At 42.9% G+C, this 26,186-nt stretch overlaps 1 protein-coding gene across 2 annotated transcripts in view; it reads left to right on the top strand.

Moving 5' to 3' along the window:
- Positions 1–26,186, top strand: part of CNTNAP5 (contactin associated protein family member 5) — a 302,323-nt gene that overhangs the window by 97,606 nt on the left and 178,531 nt on the right. For both annotated transcript variants that reach the window (XM_081885529.1, XM_081885528.1), the window contains one exon: positions 21,589–21,736. In XM_081885529.1, coding sequence (XP_081741655.1) covers positions 21,589–21,736 — 148 coding nt within the window. The remainder of the gene's footprint in view (positions 1–21,588; positions 21,737–26,186) is intronic.

Genomic DNA, 26,186 nt, shown 5'->3' with positions numbered 1-26,186 from the left:
TTTGCTTTAGCTGATCAAACTCCAGAGGATAATGACATTCTTCCTTCAACAATGCAGCCAGATTTGTCTATTTAGAATATTTTAACCCACTCTATATCCCCAATATGCTTTCAAAACAGCTTATAAAAGCTGTTGTATGCCTAAAACAATCAAGTTTTAAAAATATATTCACATATAATCAGAAATAACATGTGAAAGATGTATTTGGGCAGCATTCCCCCCACATTCTTGGTCTTCCTTGGGTTGTGAGGTGAGAGACCCAATAAGGACCTGTGAGGAAAGTGGGGTGGGGGTGCGGTGGACTTCACTCAGCCCAGGATGAAGCCACATCTTCCTTTATTGTTAGTCAGAAGATCCCAGACACTAGTTCCCACTGTGGGCTTTTGATGGAAGTTTTTTTGGTGGAAGCAAGTCTTCCTTTGAATGCTCTTGGAAGCTGACAAAGGAGAATGTAATGTCCACTGCCTGTTATGTATATCAAACTTCCAGTACTGAGAGCTGTACAGCCTTATACAGTAGCTTCTTCTTCTTCCTCTTCTTCTCCTTCTCCTCCTCCTTCTGCTCCTCCTCCTCCTCAACTAAGGCTTCCCAGGGCAGTACTTAAAACACCTAAATCTGTGCAAAAACTTTAAGACCAACAATATAAAGCAGATGCAAAAACAAAATATCAGTGATAACATATTTTAATATGAGAAAAAAATATCAGGTGAGTGTGTATAAATATGCAAGCATCCCTGTGTTGGAGCTTTATGTTTTGATATGTTTGGAGTTGTTGCATGCAAAACACATGTGAACACTCCCTCTGCCTGCCTTCTGCTTTTCCTACTGCTCCAAGACCCACCAAAATTCTGTTGGGCAAAGCAAATGGCGGAGACAGGTATTTCAATCTTTTGATGGAGTGTCCCTTCCTACTAAGGGACCCAGGTGGCGCTGTGGGTTAAAGCCTCAGCGCCTAGGACTTGCCGATCGAAAGGTCGGCGGTTCGAATCCCTGCTGCGGGGTGCGCTCCCGCTGCTCGGTCCCAGCGCCTGCCAACCTAGCAGTTCGAAAGCACCTCCGGGTGCAAGTAGATAAATAGGGACCGCTTACCAGCGGGAAGGTAAACGGCGTTTCCGTGTGTGGCTCTGGCTCGCCAGAGCAGCGATGTCACGCTGGCCACGTGACCCGGAAGTGTCTCCGGACAGCGCTGGCCCCTAGCCTCTTAAGTGAGATGGGCGCACAACCCCAGAGTCTGTCAAGACTGGCCCGTACGGGCAGGGGTACCTTTACCTTTACCTTTTACCCTTCCTACTAAGCAGGAAAGTGAGGACACACTTCCCGCCATCTACTGGCAAGACGGTGATGCTATCCACATCCATTTCCACTTGTAGAGAAGGACAGGAATTAGAAGGCTCCAATGAATTGCCTTCCTGTGCAGGAGCAGGCTCTGTACTCTAGGTAATCATCAGTATGCTTAGGTATTCAGAGCAGCGGCTGATTGCCTGAACCCCAGACATTCCTCCTCCCTCCCTCCCTTCCCATCCCTTCCCTTCCCTTCCCTTCCCTTCCCTTCCCTTCCCTTCCCTTCCCTTCCCTTCCCTTCCCTTCCCTTCCCTTCCCTTCCCATCTGCATGGGTTTTCCAAAGTTATTTGGAAGCCTTTTTCAAGTCAGCTTCCAGTTGTTTGTATACTAGAACACCCATCCTCTTTGATGCACTCTGAATGCCTTTCCATGTTTTCATCCAATATATATTAACTGTGTGAATCGAGCAGACCTCAGCCTGCTGCCTTTGTGCCTGACATTGGTGCATCAATCAATGTCTGCACATTGAGCAGAATGTATCAAAAAGAGCACAGGCACGAATGCAGTTGCTGTTGTGCCCCTTGATCATGCAGAGCTCTTAACTGTGTGGAGCATCTATGCATTTGTAATTGTAGGCTCTTGTCTTCATTCACCCAACTCAATGTTGCAGAGGACCAGTGGGAACTGACCTTACACCCATGCTGAGGGATGTGGAGTCCTACCATCAGATGGGAAACTGAGGGGTGACCATCCATAGCCAGTACCAGTATTCCATGTAGCTTCATCTTCCTGAAGGTAGCAGCTTTATTTCTCAGCTTTCATTCCACTACAGTTAGGTTCTTAAAGTATTTAAAAATAATGACATATTAAGCTTGCATATCCATTCGGCTGCTATTGTTTGAAGCATTTCTTTACAAATTTACCTGTATATTAAGAAAGCGGGGGAATATGCTTGAACAAAAATAGAAATGAAAATTTCATCCCAAGTCCCAGTACAGTTTTCATGCGCTGTTTTGTTTTTGTCAGTGTATAACACAGTGCTATAAAATTCAATCAGTTTTAGCTTTTGGATTTAGGTAATACTTGTATATATTACAGACCTCTGGAGACAGAAAGCAAATCAGCAAAGTGATAAGAGGATGAAGCCTTCTAGAATAGATTAATAAAGGGGATGGCTGAATATCCCTTGGGCTGAGAATACAGCCTTAAGAATTTTCAACCAGATTAATCATCTATGTAAAATAACCAGAGCACCAAGAGTTCTTCAAATGTTTCTTCTATAAGGCACAACTTGAATGGGGGGTTGTTTCCAATTTGCAAATTAAAAAGCGACTATTTATTTCTTTTATGTTACATTTAGAATTGGATTCATCTCCTTTGAGAACTTTCTCTCCTTTCATTTGTGATATATTTATCTCTGTGCTCATTTGAGTCACCTTTGTTTTGTTTGAGAAGATACTATTTGCCTTGATTTGGTTTCTGCTCAATATACCATTTCATAGACTTGTATTCCTGGGAGGAAGTTAATATTTAAGGCATAGGAAACAACAGTGCAATCCTGTTCCAAATCTGAGATGAAGTCTGGCAGGTACAGAATCGAGCCTAGTGTGCTTCATTTTCGGGTTCAAGAAGTACAGGGATACCTAAGAATGGAATGGCGGTGGCAGTTATGCGGAACTAGGCAGTAAGTCATACAAAGAAAAGTCGAAGACATTCAGACTATTTGGTTTGGGAGGAGATAGTGTATCTTCTACCAAAGAATTATAGTTTTCTGTAGGTGCTAAAACTTATTTGGTAGAAATCACCTTACAAGAGTTACAATTCTCGGGATATTTTAGCAGGAAGCAATGAAAACTGTGGTTAACATTTTAAGTTTAGACATGCCTTTAAAGCAGACATGGGACACTTATGACAGGTGTATGGGGCCATCAGCCTCTCAGTCACCTGACATTGTATGGCTGCAATTGATTCAAAAATCAACGAAAGAATCAGTCACACATTCAAAGTGCATCCCTAATTCTTCCTTTTCAGCCAAATCTTGAATTCAAGCTACAGCTGCAAAAAATCCAGCAGAAAACAGCACTAAAATTAATTGTTAAATAAAACCTCTACTCTAATCAGGATTTGCTTTGTGCAGAAGCTCAGATCCTAGTGAGCTGTGTATTTGGCACTGAATAGTCAACAGGGATTTGGCCACACTCTGACCAGGAGCTCCTGTGTGAAACTTATTCCAGCAGAATTTGCACTTGCAAATTTAAAAGGCACTGAATGCAATCCCTGCTTGCAGATGAACAATCAGGAATACATTCTAAGGTTTAGAGGTGTTCCCCTACAGCTGTGATTTTACATGCCTCCACTCGCGCTACCTTGCCCCCGTGATTTAGGGAGTTTGGGGCTGCGTGATGTCAGTGTGCCGTGCGTGCATGCCCCACAGCACGTGCGCATGATGTCAGCATGCCCAATGGCATGCATGCGTGGCTGCCATAGAAGTTGGGGGGCCTGGCCCTCTAAATTAGAATTTTGTGGCATCCCCGGCTGCCTCACACTGGTCATCTTATGTCAACACCTGTGGGGCAGGTGGCTGTGGCATCATCATCATCGCTTTTTATTTGTATGCCGCCTTTCCACAGTTAAAAAACAATGCTCAAGCATAACAAGAGTTACATAATTACAAAAGTCATAAACAAGAAATAAACCACATCAAAAAAAAATACGCAACCAAATGGGAAACAATTTCCACATAAATCAAAATCTAAAAATAAGAATACAGCATTAATATCAGTTTAAAATGACATAGGTAAAAAATAACAGCAATTTAAACAAAAACAAGACAAAACAAAATGGAGCCCTCTCTGCCCGGCAGCAGCAGTGGCAGCAGTCCTTTATAGAGCCCATCAGGCCCCGCCCTGGGCCAGGTGGTGAGTGGCAGGACTGGGGCCCTCAAGCGCTGAGCAGGGGAGTCTTCCTGGGTGGTAGCAGCTGCAGCAGTTCTTTTAAGCCTGTCAGGGAAATATTGCCTCACAGGTCTAATTAGAAAACTTGGTGAGGCTAGTTTGGCTCATAAGCGGAAGGTTCCCAATCCCTGCTTTAAATGAATGAAGTTCAAACAGGGTCTGAAGGCAGCTTTGGTTATTGCATCTCCATAATCATGCCTTGGAGATGCAAGGACATAGGACAGAAAAGAGGACTGCAAAATGTATCTTTATGGGACATAAAAGAAGCTGTGTGTTAACAGATGCATTTTTTTTTTTTTGCGGTGTCAAGCATACTAGGAACATCTGCAATGTCTTTATGACAGATATCTTCCAGGGCATTACAAGAATGTTTCTCTCTCTCTCTCTCTCTCTCACACACACACACACACACACGAGAGTATTTTTAAAGCATCAAACAGCACTTCAGGCATGTTTGCTCTAGATCTTGGAAGGATGCTGTTAACAACTAAAACTAAACATTTATTGCATTGACTAATAAAACAGAGATATATTTGAAAAGGAAAACATATATATTCTTAAGGCTTCCACCTTCTTTAGCTGCTCTGATGTGAATCAAATGCTGCAGTGAGGAGGGAATATTTAGATGTGTTGTGTTTGCTGTAGTATATATGCAGACTGTTTTGTACTGTTTTAACGATGTTTTATTGTATATATTGTCGTACACTGTCATGTTGTATTGTACAAATTAGCAGTATCTAATACTTTTATAACCAGATAAATCAAATGTTACCAATGTTCTTGGATCAGATTGCATATTTATTGCAATAATTGTTCAATCAGATGGACTGTTATTATCTAAATTTATTGCAATAATTGTTCAATCAGATGGACTGTTATTATCTAAATTAAAGTGTTTTGCAACCAGTAGTTCCATTGATTGATTGATTGATTGATTGATTGATTGCCAATCTTGTGGATTTATGGTTCTTAAAATGTTTGTGCATAGGTCAGTTGTTGTTTTACCCACATGCTGAGTGAATGTGGCCCCCTGTCCATTTGCGCTCAATTGGACATTGCATGCTTTTGTTTGATACCTTCAGGATTGGCAGACTTTACTGTAACAGCCTCCATGAGATCAACAGAGGCAATTCAGTGATTGGTTCATAGGTATATGATTCAGAGATTGCTGATTGGTGGTCTGGGTACAGTTTTCACTACTAATCTGCATGGATTTGGAGGCAGGGGCAATGTTGCAACAGGAGGGTTGCTGTTTACTTTAAGAAGTCATCCAGAGTTTTTGTTAACACTAGGTTGCTTCCTCCAATTGCCAGGTGATATTTACAAAATACTGGATGGGATCCATGTGGAAAGGGATTTCTACATGGAAAGGAAACACAAAGCAAGGTCCAAACGTAGGGCAACTTTACATAGAACTGTAGAGCTGGAAGCCATCCTGAGGTCTATCTATCTATCCTTGCAGGAATATGCAGCTGTCCCACACAGGGATCAATCTTGCAACCTTGGGATTATCAGCACCACACTCTAACCAACTGACCTATCCAAGTTGACATGCGGGGGGGGGGATTGCTAGATGACCCTTGAGTCCCATAGATTCTATGTTTAAGATGTGTATACAATGTATTCCACAACATATAGTCTTATACATGATGAGCACACACAAGAAAGGTTAGGCTGCTACCCAAGGATTGTCCTAGGTTCCTCCCTGCATGTAAATATGGCTTTTCATATGGGCATTAAATTGGAAGTGGGAGAAACAGAGATATGAAAGCTAGGAGCTAAATGGTACCTTAAACCTAGGTTATGGGTATAACAATGGAACGCCTAGGTGTACTTTTTAATAACAAGAATACAAAGTTGGAAATGAATGAACTGCAGCTAAAATATTATGTTCATTTTTCACATGGTTAGTCCAGGTATCCCCAGACTTGGCCCTCCAGATGTTTTGGGACTAAAACTCCCATTATCCCTAGCTAACAGGACCAGTGGTCAGGGATGATGGGAACTGTAGTCCCAAAACATCTGGAGGGGTGAGTTTGGGGGTGGCCAGTCTAGTCCTTCCCCTGTCCACGCCCCTAATATTCTTCAGAAGGTCTCTTCTCCTGTCTTCACAGAGTAGCTGGAAGTGGGGAGGCAGAAAAAGGTCTTCCTTTCCTTCTACTCTGCAGTTTTAATCTGAAATCTTAGGCACAGTACTGTGCCTAGAGCTCAGAAACTGCTTGCACTAATGAAATTCCCTGTCGCAAAATGTGCCTAGAACAGTGGGAGTTTTGAACACTGAAGTGGGATGGAAAGTCCCACTCCTGTCCCTTTGCATGCAAGCTCCGTGTATGATCCCTGTGCATGGAAGCTGGCCACACAATGATCATGTGAAGAGTGCTCTAGTGAAGAGCAGCCCTTAATGTCTAAACTGAAAATATCAGATCTCAGAAGCCTCTGCTTTCTAGTATGCTAGGCCATTATATGTTCCAGTCAACAAAAACATATGGATAGGTGATTAATGAATGGCAACAATTCATTGAAACATCTTGCAATTTTATGTCAGCACTGAATTTATGTCCTGTTGTGAAGACCAATGTTACAATGGAAAGACAGAGCATTTCTGACAATATTTAATGTTTTCATATGAAACATTCGGAACCCGGGACTTTGAATGGAATTATTGTCTTGCACAGTGCAGTGATATATCCCTATTGCCCTTTCAAATGATGCTCCCAGGGAGTTGAAGGAGTCCTCTGGACCCTTTCACACCATATGCTAACAAGCCTTATTGATTACACTTATCATAACTCTTCTAAAAGAAGAGCCCAGTGGAGTTGTATTTTATAGCCAGAGCGGTCAAGGTTTTAAAAGTGCTGCACTGCCCCATTCTATTAAACAATCTATGCTGCAGAGGCCAGGATAATCTGAGTGCTCATCTATGGCTTTCTTTACCTCTAGCATCTCTCAGAATGTTTTTGCCATCCTACGCTGAAATCCTTTAAAATTCCACAGGTAACATGACAGTGTGTAGAAGCAGGCTGGCAGAGAACCTGGAAGAGGATCAGGAGCTGGTGGGCACATAAGATTGATGTCAGTGCCCCTGACACACACAACCAGAAGGGGGATGGCCTCCTTGCATTGGTGTGGAACCTCTGGTCTGCTGGCACAGGTCCATAAATTTCAGCAGCCCCTCCCTGTACGACTCCCAGGCAGCAGGGTGGTGAGGTAGAGACAGCAAAGTTTGTCCATTCATTCATTCATTTATGGTGTCCTCTCTGCTGTAGCCAATATAATAGCAGTATATTAATTCTGTTCCAACTAGACTATCCCCTCCCCACACAGGGCCACCAACTGCCCTATGACAAATACAGTGGTACCTTGGTTCTTGAACTTAATCCATTCTGGGAGTCTGTTTGACTCCCAAAACCATTCGAAAACCAAGGCACAGCTTTCAATTGGCTGCAGTACCTTCCTGCACTCAAGAGGAAGCCACGTCGGACGTTCAGCTTCCAAAAAACATTTGCAAACCAGAACACTTACTTCCAAGTTTGCGGTGTTCAGGAGCCAATTTGTTTGACAACTAAGTTGCTCGAGAACCAAGGTACCACTGTATGTTAGTGTGTAAGGGTTTATGTATGCAAGGGGGGAGACAAGAAAGGGTTAAAGTAGGTGTGTTGCTTAATTTTGGGGTGTGTTTGTCCTGCACCTGCAGCTAGTTAAGCATGCGAGAGTGACTCAGCACAATCTAAAGTATAAATGCAATTTGAAGGAAGTTTGCTCCTGGCCCTTGCCCTGAGCCTAGTATGTGTTCAAACATTGCCAGGAGACTGTATGCTCCTAGAAGGTCTGTATGTTACAACCGTATGTAATTTATAAGCAGTGCAACTGCATTACAGTGCAAGTAAACCTAGAACTGTCTGGTGTATTTCTGTTCCATTGGCACACTCTGCTGGTGTGTTGAATAGGCACTCTGTGTGACTATACCACCTTAAGAACTATACCTATGTTACCATTTATTTCAGGAGCAAGTAAATTACACCCCCAAGCCTACTATCTCGTATTACGGGAGGAGGGGGAGAACCCTGTAAACTAATCTGGCTTCCTTCTACCGGCTTTCAAGTGAAAAAGAGACAAAGCATATTAAGAAGAGTACACTTCAGATGCTTTCCTTTAGCGCATTCATTACAGAGACCTAGGCTGTGAATTCTGTGTTACCTAATGTCTGCCTGCCAGCTTATAATGTGCCTATTGCCTTCATTGTTAACCGGCAGCGTCACTGGTCTTATTAAAATAGAAACCAAGAACATTTGCATCTTAGCCTGGTGTTATATGATGTGTTTGCATTGGTTAGTAGTTATTTAATTGCAGTGCCATTTCTCTGACTGCGTGCATCTGTAACCACAAATGTCAGAGAGAGAGTTAACGATTACAGCCCGAGGAAGTTTGCTGTCTGTGTCAAATTAATAAGGGGGAAAGCACAATGGTCTGGATGCAAAGTACTGGGCCCAGATCGTTCTTTGTGCTGCTGTGAATGTGGGTGGTGAAGAGAAAAAACTGTATCAAGAACAATTGTTACCATATAATGAGCCACGCTTCAGTTTTAAGGTCATGTCAGTCTGTGTGCCTGAAAAGAATCAATGTGCTTTTCAATTAAATTAGGTGGGTGCCAAGGGAATTGTGATGGGGGAGTGCAAAAATGACTGTATTTTGGGTTGGCATTGATCAGTTTGCAATATTACCATTATTATTACTCAATGCACTGTTATTAGTATTACTGTTATTATCATTGTGCGGACAGGCGGAGACCCCCCCAACCCAAGGCATGGAATAAAGACATACGACACTGTGTTATGGGATGAAAATTGGCCACAACTTTATTTAAGATTCAGGTGTAGGGAGACCTTGGCTTAGGCCTTGGGCGTTTATCCCTCCCAGTCGCCAGCCGGGGATCTGGGGAACATCAGGGTTATCCAGATTGAGTGGGGATTGGACTGGCTCTGGAGAACGTCTGTTCAAGCAGAGAGCCCGCCCCCCCCAATTCACCGCAACGTGGGGGAGACCAATGACAGCCTCTCAGCGTATGGCCAATGACTCCCCTCAGAACAACTCCTTTAACGGGGAACCCTGGGATTGCCACCGCAGGGGGGAGGCGTGGGTCACTGCTTCATGGTCCCCCTCCCCCATTTTAGGGAAGAAAGACTAAAGGATTCCACCCAAGGCCTGAAACCGCAAAAGTTGTGATGTTTTGCTATGGGGGAAGGTAAAATTCCTTCCCGGCCCTTTAACAGCGACCCATACATAGCAGCGCCAGCACACCTGTGAAGAAGAAGTTAACCTGCAAAGGAAAGCTTAACTGAGGGAGGGCGGGGTGGAAGAAGCTATGGAGCCGACTGTGATCCCCCAGGTAAGTTCCACCGTCTATTGTGTGGGTAGGGAAGTCCCACCCCCTACCTGGCCAACTCCCCTGGCAATGCCTCCCCCACTGGGATTGGTTGGCTGTCCAAGGTTGGGCGGGAACCTCCAGGTACCCAGCCGGGGGGGGGGGCATGCCAGGCAATACTGTTAGGAGCCATGTAGGATCAGGGGTGCTGTGCACGTCCACACAAAGTATGCCCCCCATTTGATGTGGGGAGTGGTCATTATTAATCAGCACCTAGAAATATCTGTGCTCTGCACATTCATTAATCTAATAGACAAGATATAAAAGAAAAACAAAATGGGGAGGGAAGAGGAAAGCAGTCGACATCAGAGAGGTCTGGAGGGTGGCAATATGAAAACAGGCCTTTTCTATGGTGGCTCCCCCTTTGTGGAATGCTTTCCCCAGAAAGGCTCGCCTGGCACCTTCATTGCATATCTTGAGGTGCCAAGGGAAAATGTTTCTTTTTAACCAGGCCTTGGGCTGATGAACATTCTATGTCCTTTTAAATGTGCTTGTGGGGGGAAGTTATTAGTTTTCTCTCTCTTTTTTATGTCTTTTTTGTTCACATTTTGTAATTTGTGTTGGAAGCCACCCTATGATCTTCAGATGAAATGCAGTGCACTGGCTAAACCTATAGCAGAGGAAGCCTTTACCTTACTTTTGTGTGGCAGAGTTTTGTTCTTGACTCCCTGAGTAACACTATTGGTCTGTGCAAGTGAGATCTATAACAACATGCTGAGCTGGGTCCATAATGTGCTGCTGGATCTGATCTTCTCCTCTCCCCTCCCGCTCTGTGTTCTGTTGTTTATTCTGCTACTTTTGTCTCCCCCTCTTGTCCTTGCTTAATGATCTCCTCCACCTCCCATCTTGCAACAGATATTGAGAGGGGCTCCATTAAGAACAAATATAATTTTTGATGAAAGAAGTGGTCTCTGTGGCAGGAGCGCCTATGCTTTCCTTTGGTTGGTTCACCATTTATGGACAGGGAGAGCCAAGCCATGGACACACACACTCTGGTAATCTCCAGGTTCATTCAGGGGGAGGGGTGCTTGACTGACTCCTCCCTGCAGCTTACTTTCCTCTGCCACATGAGTGTATACATGCACAGATTTTTGTGGGCACTTTTTAATTTTTTTGTACTTCTGTAAACATCTGGGTTCAGCTGAGTATGCAGAGATAGTTTTGCTTCTCAGTGGGGCCACTTTGCCTACAAAGCTGTCAGCCTGGCATTGATGAAAGATCCCCAACTCCTCTATCTCACAATTTACCGTAACTGCCTTCCAGCAAGCCCTTCCAAATTATACCATATGTCACTTCCCACTTCACAAATCCATATGCACTCTGTAAAATAGTTCAGCATTGCCATCTTAGGAAAACTCTGTTATGCACCTTTCAGTAGTGGTGCAGATAGGCAACTTTAGAGGTTCTTGCAGGCTCCATTTTTAGATGGCAAAATGTATTTCTTTGCGTACGTCAAAATGCAGCTAGCTGGCAATCCTGCATTTGGTGTCCCTGCTGATTATTTTAAAACACTGGTTTCTTTCTCTTTTTTCTGACAGCAACCGTGGTGGTGACAGGGGGATGGTGAAGGGGGAACAGAAAATCAACCAACCCCATGCCTACCCTGCAACCTCCTGTGTTGCAGATTGGAAGGGGTTTTGTGATCCTGCCCAGTGTCAGAGGAGCAAAGGAAAGCACAGGGAGGGTAGCAAAAGGTTTTGCAAGCATTCCACAGGGTACGGGGGGCGCTCCTTTCTATCTCCTATGTTGGTGGTAGAAGGGAGAAACATGGGGCAGCTTAAAAAATCAGAGGTGGGAGGGAGAAGCACATTCCATTCAATGGGAGCCATTTCGCCCCTCCTTGAACAAGGCACACTCCTACTGCCTATCAGCTGATGGGCAGCTAACAGCAAATGAATAACCAGGAGTCCACTTTCAGCTCCTGGTTGTTCCTTTAAAGCCCTGCCCTTATTTGCTCACCCCAGTATCATGTATGGCATCAGGTAAAGGGCAGGTGGATGTGGCTTCCCTGAAAATGCCTGGCCCACAGACTGGAAGTTCCCCACCCCAGCTTGTCTGCATCATGTTGTTCTTGTTGTAAAGATCCCTAGTGAATCATTCTGCATTCGTAAGGTTTGCTTTGGCTTCCCTTTAAATTGGCGGGGGTGGGGGAAGCTCAAAATAGAAATCTGCATCCTGTTAAAAATCACACTTCCCCACTCTCCCTCCCAAAAGTCAAGCACTATCACTTGTTAGTTTTAAGTACAGGGGAGAGAGATGGGGGGGGCAGAGAGAACACAAAACATATTGATTTAAATGCTAAGAGATGGCTGTGGGTGATGGAAGTTTAGGGGTCTTGAGAAAAGCACAGCATCAACTGGATTCTAGGTGTGAATCCTTGTTTGATGCATGACAATTTAATAACATAACAAAATTGTTCCCTTCAGTGACAAAAGCAGCATCAACAACTAGTTGAATAGGAAGGGACTATTAATTGTGAATTTATTTATTGAGTAACTACAAAAAATAGGTGCTCTGCGTAAAACAGGAATACTGGAGAGGCATAGCTCCATTGCTCAGACCTACAAACCAAGGCTAGCTCCTTGAGTTGCCTGTGCAAAGGGGTGCAAAATAAACTGAAGTTGAATCCTGATAAGACAGGCACAGTGAGTGGGAAATTCCTGGGTCTGGGAACAGGGAATTCAGAATGTGGTTGCACTCTCTCTCAAAAGGCAAGTTTGTGTGCTCTTGGGTCTGTCTTTGTCAATGGAAGCTCTAGTGACCTAAGTGACAAGGCGAACTTACTTCCCGCTCTGGCCAAGCTATTGTTGGCAATTTTATAATTGGATGACTAGAAGCCACTGATAGTGCAGGAAGATGCAGCTATGTGGGGCTTCCTACACACCCGCATATTGCTAGTGGTGAGGATCTCCAACGGCTGCTGATTAGTCAAGGTTAAGGTGTTGGTTTTTAGACCTATAAATCTCTAGAGAGTTTGGGATTGGGTTATCTCTGAGACTACCTTTCCCCATATAATCTGTCCAGGTCAGTGTGATCTACCAGTGACTTGCTCCCAACAGTAGCATGACCTAATGAGGTTTGATTGGCTGGGGCTCAAAGGAGGGTACAGTTTTTTAATATGAAAAGTGGTATATAAATAAATTAATAAAATGGGCACAGTCACTGGTCCTCCTTGATTACCTGGATAGTGTGCCTTGTCTTTGCAGGTTGTATGTGTTGCCTTAAGTAGCGGCAGTGGTGCTGAGTTTCATTAGGAGTGCTATTCAGTGGAGTCCTGTGGTCTCATGCCTATAGGAGATTGTGAGAAAACTCGTTTGCAATCTACGCTTCTCCTTTATTTTTAGCTTTGCATCAGCGGTTGTCAAGTTGGGGTCATGGTTATGGTGGAATCACAGTGCAACAGTGGCATAAATCCATTAGTATTAATCTTTAGTGTAATGAGAGATGGAGAAAAACTGTTATTTATCTGCTTTCTCCACACCATGCATAATTTTAACACTTTGAAAAAGACACATAACCTCCCTTTCTACCTTTGTAGCTACACTTGGTTTCATAAAGAGATCACATTCTAATCTAAATCTTTTTCAGTTATCTACTGGATATTTGAATACAGTGAAGAGTACTGGAAGACTGAGCTGTCCCAGCTGGTTTCATTTAACAGTATTTCCACTGCAAACTTTTTCTCCATTCCAACTTTCCTCGATACTCAGTGCAATTACTCTAACCTGTGTTGGACTTAAATCAGCTATCCATTTGATAATGCCATGTCATCATATTTTGCTAAGGACCCAAGGTCCTTGGATCTCAGGATCCAAGTTGCCAAAAACAACTTGCAGAAAACAAACATTTGTAACACTCTCATTCTAATAACAAACTTAGAATGGTCTTCAACTAAGTTTTACCCAGATTAGACCTATTAAAATTAATGGATCTTTGGACCTATCTACTCTGAATAACCAGCAGGAACTGAGCCAAAACAAGAGGGCGTTGTCAGAATGTTCAGGGGATCCCTGACATTTCTAGAAGTTTGAAATATCTTTTAAAAGCTAAAAATGGCCAGCCACCTCAAAAACAACTATCCAACGAGGACTTAGTATTCCCAGTGGTAACTAGAAGCCACATGATTGTGAGTGTTGGTGGTGGTGGGGAATAAAATGAAGGAAAGAGAGTGAATCAGCTTGCTTCAGCCCCAGGAGTCATCAAACTTTTGGGGCCAGTGGGTACATTCGGAATATTGCAAAAGTTATGTGGGCACCAGTCATAAAATGGCCGTCATGGGTATGGGGCATAACACAAAATGGCTACTGTGGGGACAACATAACAGTGTACATACGTTACTTTATCAGGAACCCTATCTGTGTGCTGAAAAGAACCTATATCACCCCCGCCACCACACTCACTCACAGAGGTAAGCTTTTTGCACCTCTTCTCTCTTCCCAACTGAAGAGGGAGAGTTTCTAATCTGGCATCCAGCGTAAAGAAGAACTGAGCACAAGGTTTTTCTGGGGGGTATACTGCAGCATTTTGTTGGTGGTCCAACGTGTCAATATCTAAAACCTATTTACAATGATTTATAACTATTAAAACAAGTTATAAGTATTGAATGGAGAGAAAGCATGTAAGTGACTGCTTATTCTGTAAACTCAGCTCCAACTGAGAGTCTCTCTTGGTTTACACAGTAAAACACAACCATCTTAAAGAGGTAATATCCACACAGTCATATTTCAAGGGAGCTTTTGCTGAGATTATTACCTGCGGAAATGCTGAAGACAGCTTTTCTAACGCCTCCTGAAAGTGTTGTGTTATACCTGCTTCTCTTTTTTCCGTTAGCCAAATGTCATTTGTAGATCCCACTTCACATGTCTCCCACTCTCACTTACGCTTAGGAGCATAATGAGAAACGGACATTTCTCATTTTAAAAAGATTGTCTGAAAACTTCTACACAGCTTCCTGTTGTTAAAAATTCAGCTATTGACAGGCATCAATAGGCACCTTGCAAGGTTTTGTGTTGATGCCTGGTGGTTACGTAATTAAAACTGTGCAGATGGAAGGAAGCAACAAAGCTTAAAATAATTCAAGAGGGAAAGAGTCTGGAGAAGAAAATGTGCCCACATGCCATCTTAAATAGGAGTACTTCAGTCTTTAATACCATACAATGTACTTAACACAGGATTTTATTGCTTATGGTATTTGTTATAACACAAAGAACTTCCAACTCAGGCTCATCCATGTGGCAGTTCCCTCCCGTGTAACAGGAAGTCCTCCTGAGTCCCTGAAAGGCTGCATAAGCACTGCCTGGGACTTCAACATTATTGAGTGGACTCTGTCGCCTCAACACCCAGGGAGGCAGGATGTTTCTGGAAGGGAAGAGCAATATATTTTAAACTCCTGCAAGAAAGTTGACGTAAAGTTGCCAGAATAAACTGCTGGACTATTCATTCTGTACCAAGGTGCTCTTGAGTGGGACCACTGGCTCACTGTTGTGGGGTACTTGTGAATCCAGGAAGGCTGCCTTAATGCACAGAGAGAGGCATCTTTGTCATTGTTGGGGGTAATGAAGAGTGTGCTGTAACACTGACTTAATCCCTAATCTAAAATGGGAATTGAACATCCCAGTGGCTGTGGCCACTTGTGCAAAGGGAGAGGAAGGTGGTGGGAATGAACAGAGGAGTCTTTGGATGTACCCCCACCCATAGAAGTCCAAAACACACCTTCTTATTGCCCTCCCCCACATGAACATATATAAGGTAAAAATGAGATTTCTTCTGGGGTAAAAATATTTCATAAGCACGTCATTATAATTCACTTTTCTTAAAGAGAATTTGGAATGCCAAGGATATTAGCTCATTAAGTAGAGATGGATTCTCCTGAGGGAAATATCAAATTGACCCTTCTACCCCATATTCATTGCTATGGTGTTACTTTAGAGGTCTGACCGGAGGTGCTATCATACTGTTACCTGTAAAAATGCAGTAAGAGAATGAATTTTTTTTTCTCATTTAAATTTACTATAGTGTGAAATAAGAGAGATCTCCCTGGGGTCATCTCATTGGACAAAGCTGGCCAATTAATTTAAAAATATAGGAATAAGAAATACAGTGGTAGCTGGTTAACCTCTTACTGATGAGACTAATATGCAAAGGCTTTAAGCATTGCTCCCCACTGCTGGACACTAAACATATTCACCGCATTATTAAGAATACAATTGGCTCACACAAGGTTTATGTATAGACAGAGACCTGCCTTGTCTTGTTTACACAATGTAACAATAAGTTGGGGCACTCAAATAGCCTCTTAGCTCCCAAAAATGTGTTAACGGGTTCCTGATAGTGTTCCACCACCAGCCCCACTAACATACTAGCTATGCTGCTGATATCATGTTTTTGCAACTATGTAAGGCACCCTTTGTGAGTACCTATGAATGAACCTTTGGCTTGATTGAGTGATCCCCCTAAATATTATGTGTGTGCTCTGACCATTCTTAAGGCACTGATGGCACAAATGTTGCTGGTAAAGGTGAATGTGATGTTAATGTATTATAATAGGCCAGGCCTAGATTGAGAACGGGGGGACGTGGGTGGTGCTGTGGGTAAAATCTCAGTGCCTAGGACTTGCCGATCGCATGGTCGGCGGTTCGAATCCCCGCAGCGGGGTGAGCTCCCATCGTTCGGTCCCAGCTCCTGCCCACCTAGCAGTTCAAAAGCACCCCCAAGTGCAAGTAGATAAATAGGTACCGCTTTCTAGCGGGAAGGAAACAGTGTTTCCGTGCGCTGCGCTCGTGCTGGCTCACCAGAGTAGCTTCGTCACGCTGGCCACGTGACCCGGAAGTGTCTCCTGACAGCGCTGGCTCCCAGCCTCTTAAGCGAGATGAGCACGCAACCCCAGAGTCGGACACGACTGGCCCATACGGACAGGGGTACCTTTACCTTTACCTTTAGATTGAGAATAGCCTGAGTCCAGTCCTTTAATATGGGAAGCTGATTTAAACCAAGTCAGGCCACTGGTCAATCTATTTAGCTCAGTAGTATTGACAGTGGCATCCCGGGGTCTCAGACAGCAGACCTTACCCACTCCACCTGAAGATGTCAGGGATTGAACCTGAACTCTCTGTATTCAAAGCAGATGCTTGACTACTAAGCAAAGGATGAATGTCTGTCTCCAACTAAGCACCTGCCCTGCTAGTTTGTAAACTCAAAGTAAGAGCTGAAGCCAGCTGAGAAGCCTAGCTGTCTGGGCTACCAAGTCAAGGTGGAATATTCTGCTTAACTCTGAGATCACACAAAGTGCTCTCAGCCATGATTTCTTGAAACCATGTTCCATTAATTTCAATACAGTTTACTTCCAGCAAAGTACATTCTGGAATTTCAGTCTAAATCTGTGGTCATGCAATCAATGCCTGGGTATCATAACAAATTAAAAAATAATTATTTCATATGAGTATTACAAACTTTGGTGGTGCTAAAGAGAATTTGCTTTGCAGCAAAAACTTACATTGTTAGTATTTTGCTTGGGATTTGAAGCAGAGAACTTGTGTTATTTAGCAGCTCATAATGGGTGTTTCTGCTTGAGTGAACCATGTAATCAAAACACATTGAGATGGAGGGTAGTATCTTAGTGTAACCTTGTCAACTGGGGAAAATACTCCATTTTCTCTGCTTACGTCTTTAAAATGGCCAGACCTATACGTATGGCTCCAAATAAACAACCTAATTAACTAATTTAACAGCTACATATATTTGGCAAGCTTTCCAAACAACAAAGGTTTTTTGTGGTTTTTTAAAAAAATAAATGATATACTAAGCTTGTTATCCAATGCTATTTAGTGGTGGGTTGTTGTGGTTTTAATTACATTATCTGTATTGCATGATATTTTTGACAGAATTTGGGTAGGAGGAAGGAGACTATTTTCATTTTAGTGTAGATTAGATAATTTGGCAGGTTCTTTCTCACAGTCTTATAAAAATGTATATAAAATGTCAGGGAGCATTATTCCCAGGGTCCTACTTGAGTGTAGGATGAGGTCCTGACAGATGTCTCCAAAGACCAAGAATTATCCCTAAAGCTGTGAGGAACATAGCTGCAGAAAGATACAGTATAGCTTTTGGCATACTTAATTTCCATATCTTTTCCCCAGTCCATACATCTCTTTCTTGCTTCACATACATTTCTATAGAATGGCCAGAGGCCCAGGATCCTCCATCTCAGAGAGGGGGACCATTAATGCAGGACACATTCTCTCCCAAGTAAGATTTCAGAGCCACATGTCAATTGCTGGCAGGGACAGAGCCAAATGTGGGTGGAGCAATTTCAGAGCCACATGTCAATTGCTGGCAGGGACAGAGCCAAATGTGGGTGGAGCAATGACTATAAATGTTACTGTTGTATAGTAAGCTATTCTACCCACCCACACCACTGTATTCCGTCTAGGAAAGAAAGAGTCTATATCAAAGCTCAAGGACACATTTTAGCCACGGAGAATGGGAAGCGAGGCCAATGAGGTACGGGGCATAGAAAAAGAGAGTGTGGCTGAAGAAGTTGTGTGGCTTGGAGAGAGTTCTAAGGGAAAGGTAGAGACGGGGCAGAGCAAGGTGGGTGCGGTCTACCCTGGGTGTCACCTCTGAGAGGGGTGACAAAATGCTGTGCGGCAGTCAATGTCTGTGAGAGATGGTGTGGTTTTGGCATGCGCAGGCTTCCCACTGCCAAAACAGTCCACCTGCCTTATCACAAGGCACGCAATCTCCGCAAAAAAAAAAAAAATGTCAACCACTCTGGCTTCCCCCCAAAAGCTCAACAACTCTGGCTCCTCCCAAAAATGAAAGCAAGTCGAACCAAAAATAAAAATAAAATCAATGGGAGGGGGGTGGCAAGAATTTTTTTGCACCAGGTACCACCTGACCTTGCTACGCCACTGGGTAGAGAAGCTTGGATGATTACAGCTGGCCCCTGGGCCTGAGGTTTCCCATCTCTGTTTTTAGGATTATCCTGTATGATAAAACTAAAGTTTAAAAGCAGGTGCAACTTAAGCAGGAATAGCTTGCTTTTTAAGAAGGGGAACATTTTGACCTGCTAGCATGAAAAATCTTCTGCACAAATATGAAACTTACACGAGTTGTGTCCTCCTTTGTCGCTGTTCATCCTACTTGTTGTCATCATGACTGGCTGAGGCACCTTTTCAGGGTCAGATCAAATTAGGAACACTTCAAACTGGCCCCTACCAGGGCCTGAGTGTCAGAGGGATAGGCCTGTAGCAACGTTAGAGGTGAAGAAAAGGCGAGGCAGCAATGTTCAGAATTAAACAATGTGACTTGCTTGGATGATAAGAAGTCCCAAGAAATCCCAGACTTTTATACCTAGGTAGATGACAGATCATGACTGTCAGCATTAAGGATTCCTGGTGCCCACTCGTCATCAATCACAGCTCTGAATTCACTCAATGACTATAAACACAGAGCAGTCAGGCTGGCTCATTTTGCAGAAATTGCAAGAATTGCAAGAAAAAAATGCATTTTTCTTTTTTAACTTTTTCTAAACCTTGTAGGCACTTTGTTTTTTTAAAAAAATAAAAGATAAGAATTTGAGCTCAGAAATTACCCCACCCTGTCCAATACCTTTGCTGAAGCTCAGGTTATTTATCAGTATCCATCCAGCCTTGCTGGGAAAGTGATTCTGAACTCAGGGTGTCACCATTCTGCCTTTAAAGCCCTGAGCCTGTAGCCAGCTTTGTCTTATAGAGTTATATAGCTGTAAGATATGAAGTAATAAACCAAATATACTACTTCACAAGGTGCAAAGAGTTTGGTAGGCCTGCTTCTTAAAGTCAATGATCCCAGCATAGTCAAATGGATCGTAGAATTTTGCATATGCACTAAATCTCATTGGAATTAATTACAATTTTCACGTGCAGCATTTCAGCCTCAATTAGTGGGTGTGAAGTGGCCTGTTTGTTCAGTGGAAGGCAGTGGGCAGAGTTATGCCTCTGCACTTTCTTGCATTAGGAATGCAACAGTGCAAATTAAAAAACATCTGTGATGTGGGGATCTGCACCTCCCTAGTCTTTCCTTTTCCTTCGGTTCAGCTCACCTCTGTGACTTTGGCAGGAGAGAAAGCATTAGCAGCCATTTGAAATAACTCCCTGGGAAAGCAGTTAACCTCCAGTCTGTTGACGCACTGTTCGTGTTGGTGTGCCAACTCTCCTTCCTTCCATTTACAGTTCAGACCTGTCCCATTACCTGCCTAATAAAGTGAGAGGGAAGATAATCGCCATAGTCATTATGGTAGCCAGCTTGTGCAGATCTGTGAAGATGCCATGACTTTGGCGTCCTGGGGCTTGTGCTATCAAGTGAGATAGACACATCAGCCAGTGCCTGATGCTGCCACTTAATTTATTATGCCTTGATGAGTGGACAGTCTTTTTTTCCAAGGGAACCTTTCGTCCCCTCATGTGTAGCTGCAATGTTCTTTCTGCTTTTTACAGATGCTTTGCCAAAGGTTGAGGAATTGAGGAGATTGTCTGTTTCCTATCAGCATCACTGCAGACACACATTAATCCCAGTTTAAAGACAAAAATGTTTCACACAGCAGCACACCCCCTTTTAATGGATTCTGATATTAACAGGTTAAAGCGTAGCTAAATGAACAGCATCCTAGATTTTAATAGTTTTTGACTTGTGATCATGACTATTGTGTGGGGCAAGGCTATATATTTGTTGTTTGTTGTTGTTTAGTCGTGTCCGACTCATCATGACCCCATGGACCAGAGCACGCCAGGCACTCCTGTCTTCCACTGCCTCCCACAGTTTGGTCAGACTCAGGCTATATATTACCTTGAGACTATTGCTATAGGCATAAGTCTGTCTACCTGCCATCTTCAATTTTAGGTAATATGTAGTCTAGCCATATTATGTAACTTCCAAATGAAGCAATCACAGAACCATATAATTGTAGAGTTGGAAGGGATCCTGAGAGTCATCTAATCTAAGCCCCTGCAATGTAAAAATCACAACAAAAGCATCCATGACAGATCACCATCCAACCTCTGCTTAAAAACCTCTAAGGAAGAAGAGTTCATCACATTCTGAGTGATTCCATTCCACACAACAGTTCTTACTGTCAGAAGGTTCTTCCTGGTGTTTAGTCAGAATCTCCTTTCTTGTAACTTGAAGCTCCACCTTCCTTGTGACAGCCCTTTAGATGTTTGAAGACAGCTGTCATATCTCCTCTCAATCTCCTCTCTTCCAGGTTACAAATACCCAGCTCCTTCAACAATTCTTCATAAGGCTTGGTTTCTAGACCCCTTATCTGCACATGTTCCAGCTTGTCAAAATCCTTCTTAAATTGTGGTTCACAGAACTGGAGACAGTACTCCAGGTGACCAAGGCAGACTAGAGTGGTACTATTGCTTCACTTGATCGGGACACTATACTTCTGTTGATGCAGCCTAGAATAGCATTAGCTTCTTTTGCTGCTATGTCACACTGTAGGCTCATGTTAACCTTGTGGTCTACTGAGATCCCTAGCTCCTTTTCACATGTATTAGCATGACTTATTTTTTAGAAACCCATGCTGGGTCTTAGTAATCAAAGCATCCTTTTCCTAGTGCTGACAGGCTGACCATTTATTTATATGTTCTAGGATCTTTCCTGATATTGACTGGTCAATAGTTACTAGTAGGGTCTGTATTGTGGAAGACCCTCCATGAATATTCTACCCTGGCAGCTACATCACAAGATTTCTTTCCCCCTCCCCCCAGGAATTTTAATCTGCTGTAATTCTTAGTTTTGCTTTTTATATACTCCCTTGGGGTTTTTTAAAATTATAATATGATGTTGGCTTGTACATGATCCTGAAATCCCTCAAAGGTGAAGGGTGGTAGATAAATGTTTTAAATAAGGAAAAATTCCATAACTTAACCAATTCTATTTCTTTGCAGGTCTTCCAAGGGAACAGCAATGCTGACAGTGTCATGCAGCATAAGTTTCTGCACTCAGTGAAAGCTCGTTTTGTGCGCTTCATTCCTTTGAAATGGAGTCCAAGTGGGAAAATTGGCCTGCGGGTTGAAGTTTTTGGGTGTACATACAGTAAGTATTTCCTATGATTTGGCAGAAATGCCACATTTCTACTGAACTGCTGGGTACCACATTGTAAACTTCCCTCTGTTTACAACCTCTGTTGCTAGACCATTGCACTCACTGCATAGCTACAAACTGAACCTGTCACCAGATGTATACTCAGTAGGAAACTGTAGTCACTGCCACTCTCTGACAAACAGTGTAATGCCACCCGCGAAACAGCTGCTTGTCTCATTTGCCCTTTTAGCAATGTGCAGAATGGCCTACAATGTTGTAGAATTATAATATATGCAAGCACAACCATTTTTAAAGTTTAATTTCTTCTGCTGCAGATGGGCGAATCAGCCTTAAATTAATTTTTAATAATGGAGAAACATGTGCCTGTGATTGCCTTTTATTATATTCTAGTCATGACTATTTAAAAACACAGCAAAATGCCAGCGTAGCAAGTTGTTACTGAAATAGTTTTATTCTAGAAAGAAATGTTTTCTTAATAAGCAATCAACTGAAGTTTTATTTGCATAAGTGTATTGTAGAAGCTGGAGCTTTAAGATAGATGCCCATTAAAATGCCAGATGAAGATGAAAGTTTCAAGCGTCCCAAAGACTGGGAAAAACAGAAATACCATTTAGTTAGTAGTGCCCTGAGTTGGGAAAAGGTGGGTAGATATGAAAGTCAAATAATCAAAATTCAGATTTCAAAATTTAACTCTAACCTTGTATAATTAAAAGGTTCAAAATTGCACTGAGGATTCTTAGTATGTTAATCTGAATGCACATAAAATCCATTCTTCTGAATGTGAGAAGGCTGAAGTGGAGTTGGTACATGCAAGGATATTGTGAGCAAGGCTTGTGGAAGTGTTTGCAACCCTCTCCCTCCTCTAAGATCACACATGTTCAACTTGAACTCCTGAATAGAGTCATTGTCGCCAGTGATGAAATAATGTGTGTTTCCCTCTGAATAGATCAGCACATAGAAATTGTTTCAGTTACCTTTGCTCTGCACTCAGAAGTGACAGCTGAACAAAGGGAAGTGGTACAAACTGCGTGGGGGGGGGGGCAGAGAGTCAGTAACCATCAGCTCTTAAAAACTGGGCCTGGGAGAAAAAACAGCTTCCTGAAGACAATGAAAAATAGGTTATGAAAATGCCTTAGTAGTCTTGAGTTCTTGTCTCCCCCAGGGTCCATTGTTGAGAGGCTCTTTGGGAAGGGAAAGACTGCACTGTACCAAGTATGTATGTGTGGGGTGTAGGGAAGCCAGCTTGAACAGTTTTAAAAGAGGATTAGACAAATTCACAGAGGCTAAGGCCATCATTGACTGCTAGCCATGATGGTTATGCCCTGCCTCCATGGTTAGAGGCAGTAATGTTTCTGAAAACCAATTTCTTGAAAGCCCCAGGAGGGGAGAGGGCTTTCATGCTTAGACTCTCCTTGCAGCTTTCCTGCAGGCATCTGGTTGGCCACTGTGAGAACAGGATGCTGGACTAGATTATGATGATTAAGATTAAAATTTGTATACTGCTCTGTACCCCCAAGTCACAGGGCAGTTCACATTGGCCTGATCCAGCTCTTTTTATGATCCTTTTATGTCCTGCTTTTTTGTGAAGAGACTGTGTTGTGCTGAGCAGCAGAGAATAATCAGCTTCAACATGCTCCTATTGCCTGTTCCCTATCCTCTTTGCCTTCTTCAAAGGAAAGATTTTTACAAAAGGTCACTCAGGCTATGCTAAAGGGATAGGTACTTTTTTTTTTTTAACTTAGAGGACTAATGATTCCTGATCTCCACATATTCTTTATTGTTGCTTTCAGGGCTAAAATAAGAGGAAAGTCTTGTATCTGACAGCCTAATGTTGTCAAAGAAGAGGAAATTGAAGGGGAAACAAGGGCAGAAGGATTGTGGATGAGCAAATAATATTACTGCAGAGTGCAAATATTTGGTAACATTGGCAGGAGGTGAAAGGTTTGAGGAAAGCTTTGCAAAAAACAACAACCCAGTAATAACAGAAGTAAGTCCTTTGGCCGGAGGCAAGCTGGAAGTACATCTAGAATCTTTCTGTATTCCAGTGTTTCCTGGTAGAACAGGACTAGTGACATATCTAGTACATCAAAGTGCCTCTCTCTCTCTCTCTCTCTCTTTTTTTTTTAAGGTGACCTGTGGTGTTCCCACCCAAAAATGTGTCTGATGTTGTCAGAGACTAACAGGATTTGAAGTGTGTGGTGGGGGCAGGGGACCAAGAGAGTGACCCAAGAGAGGGGACCAACAATTTATGGGGTTTGATGCCGCTCGCAAGGCAGGAGCCAGGACAGGGTTGGGGAGAAAGAGTTTGAGATGGAGGAAGACGCTCTAGATGAGGCAGAAGAAGAGGCTTTTCAGCCTGCAGATGGGTCAGTACACTCCCCACATCCTCCTCCCTACTGTCCCCTAGAACCAGGAGGAGCTTGAAGCAGGAATAGCAGCAGTAACTTCTGAGCAGGAGAAGTCAGGGAAGGGTATATAAAACATCAGGGGGCAGATGTCTCCTGTTACTGCAACTGCTCCTCAGGGTCTAGACAGGTGTCATACATAATGTCAGGTTTGGGGCAAGTATGGACATGACTGTCAAGGAACAATCAGAGTCTTAGCACACTCCTGATTCCTTCCTGGCAAGCAGGACTTGCTGTCAACACCAGTCAGCTGATTGACACCAACAACAAGTCTCTGGAATCATCTCTGCAAATGAGTTCCTGATGGTGAACTGCATAGTGCAGCCACGCACTACCTAAAGTGGGCTTGATCTCAGCACCCATAGCTGATCAGTGCTAACAAAAAGCAGACTGGGATTGGTGTTTACAAGCCAACAATACAAAAGTTGTTCCCCTCAAGCAGCATCTACAAAGAGGGGGGGAAATACTTTGGGCACCATTGTGCTGTCAGGTGGCTGACAGCTTTGTTCACCTATCAAAATAGCCCACAGGGTGGTAGTGGATAGGGGTAGTTGGAAGATATTCCCCACCCCTGCTCTATAACATGGCCAAAACCTTTTCTATATCTAGAGAGCAACTGGACATAACCCTAGTATGGACTGCAGGAACTGTGAGGTCTCTCCCACTAGAGATATTTCAGAGTCTGCTGGCTTTTTCCTTTCTTTAAATCTCAAGTGCACAGAAAATGAAAAGTGATGAGCTGGACAAGGGAATAAAAGGGAACCTGATTGTGAATTAATTAGAAGAGCAGTTGGGTGACTGCCAAGCTGTTACCGTTTGTTTAGGAGCAAAGCCAGGAGAACAGGGCTTTGAGTTAAGTGTCTCATTAGAACACCAAGGGTAAAATCAAAGCATGTGTTTCATTAGATGCACCCTCTTCTGATCATGTCATGTCATTTTGCTTAAAAAGCCTATATACTTAGGCAGTAGACAACCAATCTGAAATGTATTGAAATGTATTGATCAAGATGAACAGTGATCGAAACCACAAGTATTGATCTGACATTTTTGCATGGATGTGTCATCGGAATCTCAAGATCAATATGCCCAACACCAAAATTATATTTCCTTCCAGGCTTTCATTTTCTTATTCACTCTCTTCAACCATTGGCAACATCACCACCCACTTTGTTAATCAGGCACAAAGCCTTGCTTGTATCCTTTCTCTCCTTTTCTTCCATATTATGACCATTACCGAATCACATTACTTCTATTACAAAAATGTAGCTCTCCTCTCTGTTCTCTCCACAAAAACTACCACCAATGTCTTTTTAGACTTCTGACATTTTTTCTTCCTAGTCTCCCATTATCTCACCTTGATCTGCTTACTCGCCTGTTTTCAACAGTTCCATGCAAAAATTATGGACCTCTCCCATTGTTCTGACCACATGACACCCTTTCTTTAAAAATGTACGCAGGCTTCCTCTGTCAAACTCTCTGTGGTTTTGTCCCCCTTTACTCTATGCACTTAAACCACATTCCCAACATTATTTGCCTATTACTTTCATCCATCCAACTCTATCAGTTCCCCTAGGGTTTCATGAAACAAACTGCCCTTATGCATGAAATTGTTTCTCACAAGCCCTCTGTACAATTGTTCCCCTTATTTCCTTCAAATGCTTCTTCAATGTTTACTTTTTTTAATGGAGCTTTTGGTTATTTGGTTCCAACACCAATCTGCCAGTAAGAGTAAATACATTCAGTTGATATAATTATGTGTTCTTCTCCTTTTCCTCCCTTTCCTGTCTTTTCCTATATTCGTTTTTAGGTTGTAGGCTCCTTGCAACATGAACCTTTCAAATCAGTTATTTGTAAAGTGTCATGTACACAGATGCTGCGGCAATAATAATAATAAGTATTATAATAAGGATAATAAGGATAATGCAGTAGTAGTAGCAGCAGTAGTAGTAGTATTGCACTATAGTTGTCTTAGAATGGAGCATATCATCCAGAGTTCAGCTGCTTATCTGAGGGAGAGTTGCAAAATTTGCTCATGT

This window comes from Podarcis melisellensis (genome assembly GCF_964234715.1).
Source record: "Podarcis melisellensis genome assembly, chromosome: 1".
Lineage (NCBI taxonomy): Eukaryota > Metazoa > Chordata > Lepidosauria > Squamata > Lacertidae > Podarcis > Podarcis melisellensis.
Note: the sequence above shows the minus strand (reverse complement) of the source record. Positions and strands in the feature narration are given on the sequence as shown.